This window comes from Cyprinodon tularosa, unplaced genomic scaffold, assembly GCF_016077235.1.
Source record: "Cyprinodon tularosa strain WSP-4 unplaced genomic scaffold, ASM1607723v1 ctg87, whole genome shotgun sequence".
Classification (NCBI taxonomy): Eukaryota; Metazoa; Chordata; class Actinopteri; order Cyprinodontiformes; family Cyprinodontidae; genus Cyprinodon; species Cyprinodon tularosa.
Window position 1 is genome coordinate 2,545,223 of NW_024039640.1, and position 3,141 is coordinate 2,548,363.

The following is a 3,141-nucleotide window of genomic DNA, read 5'->3' on the forward strand; positions in this document are numbered from 1 at the left end:
ATAGAATAACAATACTCCAAAAAAAAATAAAAAAATCAGTGCAATAAGTGCAAAAGTGCACTAGCAGCAAATGGTAACAAAAAATGCCCTGTACTTAAATCACTATAAAATACTTAAAGTGCACTAGTAACAAATAGTAAAAATAAAACAACATAGGCCATACTCCACAAAGTCAGCAAAATGACTCAAAATGTGCACTAGCAACATAAAAGTAGGCATTTACTTAATTCACTTAAAAGTAATAATGCTTCTGTGTGAAAAACAGAACAGTTAGTAAAGCTGTAACATTAAACTACAGCATTGTTACAGTTCAATACTTTCAATTGTGCATTTTGACAGATTTTTCTTTAAAAAAATCAGCTGGTCCACATGCTCAGAGGACAAAACACTACGTTCTGAACGCACTATGTCCCCTGCTGTGCTAAACACGCGTTCTGATGGTACACTTGTACCAGGTATGCACAAGTAGGTCTGAGCCAGGTCGGCCAGGAGAGGAAACTCGGCCTGGTGAGCTTTCCACCATTGTAACACCTTACCACCCAAACTCAGAGATGCAATATCTCTGTACTTCCTAATTTCATCATTGGCTAGCTCTTTGGATGTTTTCTTCCTGGCACATTGGTCCTCAGTGCTGAAGGAGTCCCCAAACAAGTCATCCAATACTTTTGTTTTCTTGGAAACTGGAGGGGTTTCTAAATTAAACAAAAATAAGACAACAGAAGGAGTATAGTTAGTCAAAGTATAATATGGCAGTAGGCTATAGTCATATAGAACAGTTTTAGTATATTATATACATACATAAGTGTGTGTGTTTATAAATATAGAAAATGTGCACATATAATATGTCTATATAATATTTATGAAGTGTATGTAACATGAGTAGGTAGGTTTAAGTAGGATTTTTATGATGCTTCTGAATAATTGTAGAATGTAAGAACAGTACCTTCCATACTTTTCGTTTCCCTCTCATCACACATCTGGGCATGGAGAGGTGTTTCCTGGGCCTGGACCTCTGGTTCATTCTGTAACTGTCACAGACACATATACACTCATAAGCACCAACTTAATACTACATAAGAACAACACCCAACAGTTCAATGTAGACTGAAAAAATAATGCAACCATTTATGGCATTTACTTAATAATATTTAGTTACTTTAACACAATTGTTTGGTGTTGTTAGCAGGGTAGGGCATAAAAATAACTAGTAAATGCTAAAGCGGATGCATTATTTTTTTCCGTGTATTACCTTAAAACACAGACACACCACCAACGACTACTACAACTATAAACAATTAATAATAAATAAATAAACGCTATACTATATTTTAAAAAGTATATGATGATAAACAACCTACCCTCTGTTCCTTCAGCTGTGCTGCTTCTTCAGCAATACATTCAAAGGTTTGGTTTCTTCTTTCATCACTCAGGAATGGGAGCTTTTTAAACCTAAGGTCCAAAGCAGCTGCTCGGAGTAAGAATGGTTCCTCGTTCACATACCGTTCTCTGAGGTCCTCGGCCATGACTCGTTTCATGTCTTTGATCAAGGGAGTGTCGTCTGGTGTATATTCAAAATGTGTCAGCAACTTCTTTCTGAGGGGGGCGATGATTGACACTGTGGGTTGCTTTTCTTCGCACATGAGCGTGGTGGCAGCTTTCAGTGGGGCCAACAAGCTAAGCACTTGCTCTGCTGCGGATAGGTCACCTTCCGTGAGAGTGCGAATCTCGCTTCCGCCTTTCCTCAGCTTGTTGTCCAGGAGGGTTGCCGTCACCGCAGGCTGTTGCTCCAGGAACCGCTCTAACATTTCGAATGAACTGTTCCACCTTGTCTTTACGTCCGCTTTAAGTTTGTGGCACGGGAGGTTAAGCAGTTTTTGCTTTTCCTTGTACACTGCGGTTGCTATTGCGCTGCGATGGAAAAAACTCACAATTCTCCTAACTCGACCCAAAAGCCTGTCTGTGGCTGTGAGCTTGAGGCCATCTTGAGTGGACAGATTGAGACTGTTGATGATGTGGGGTGACATCCCGGACTCTTCCCCAGCCCTCTTCATATTTAATGCATTATCCGTGACGAGGGCTGGTGCTTTGTTACTCAGACCCCACTCTTCACACACAGCTCGTAGGACGTGTCCTATGTTAACTCCTGAATGTGTCTCTGCCAGCACACGCGTCTGTAACACGTAATTTTGCATCTCCCATTCGTGGTTAATGAAGTGGCATGTTACTGTGATGAAGGATTCTGTAGTGCAGGAAGTCCAGCCGTCACAGGTTACAGCTACGCGCTGTGCCTCCTGCAACTCTTGAATTACACTATCACGAACTTTGGCATATAACTTTGGAATCAATGATTCGCGATGGAATGCAATACCTCGGCTCCAGTGTGTCGAGCAGGTATCGGAAGCCTTCGTTCTCCACAACGCAATATGGACGTATGTCTGTACATATGAAGAACGCTATTGCCTTGGATATATTCTTTGCCTTCTTAGAGCTGTGTGAAAACTTCTCCGGGAAAAATGTTGTCAGTGGCGACGAAGAGGGCTGTACTTTTTCTACGCCTTGGACATCATGGCGTCTTTTCAGGTGAGCAGACAAATTGGATGTGTTGCCACAGTAGCGTATTTCGCAACGACAAGCTCTGCAGATAGCAATATCCTTCAGCAGTTTTTTTCCATCCTTACGGAACCCAAAATACTTCCACACATAGGACTTGTACCCGCCGCGAGGTGTGTGTAAGTCGTCGTCTTTTTTCACTCTTTTGTCTACCTCTTCTTTCATCTCCGCTGTCTCCGCCATGTTTGTTTTGCATACTGTTGAAGCGAGTTTGTGCAAGCGGAAAGAGGGTGTGGCTAAAGCAAGCGAGGTAGGAAGGCAAAATAGGTATAGCGCCACCGCAGCACGAGAGTCAGAATTACGGCCAGGAAAAAAAAGTAAAAAATTGACCGGAAGAAAAAAAAAACATGAATCGATTCTCTTGCGGACGTATCGATGCATCGGATCATCGGCTGTTGGATCGATGCATCGATAAAAAACGATTATTATTTACACCCCTACTAGACAGGTCGCCAGTCTGTCCAGAACTTTGGTAGAAATGGCGCCTTTAATTCCAGTTTGTAGTACAGAACAGAGAAAACTACAGAGTTG

At 41.8% G+C, this 3,141-nt stretch overlaps 1 protein-coding gene across 1 annotated transcript; it reads right to left on the reverse strand.

Moving 5' to 3' along the window:
- Positions 1 to 246: 246 nt before the first annotated feature.
- On the reverse strand, positions 247 to 1,805 carry LOC119775430 (E3 SUMO-protein ligase ZBED1-like). The gene is made up of 3 exons (XM_038273410.1): positions 1,359 to 1,805; positions 944 to 1,028; positions 247 to 692 (listed from the first exon to the last, which is right to left on the reverse strand). Exons 1-3 carry the CDS (start codon positions 1,803 to 1,805, stop codon positions 304 to 306), a joined length of 921 nt encoding a protein of 306 aa, XP_038129338.1. The 3' UTR covers positions 247 to 303.
- Positions 1,806 to 3,141: the final 1,336 nt, after the last annotated feature.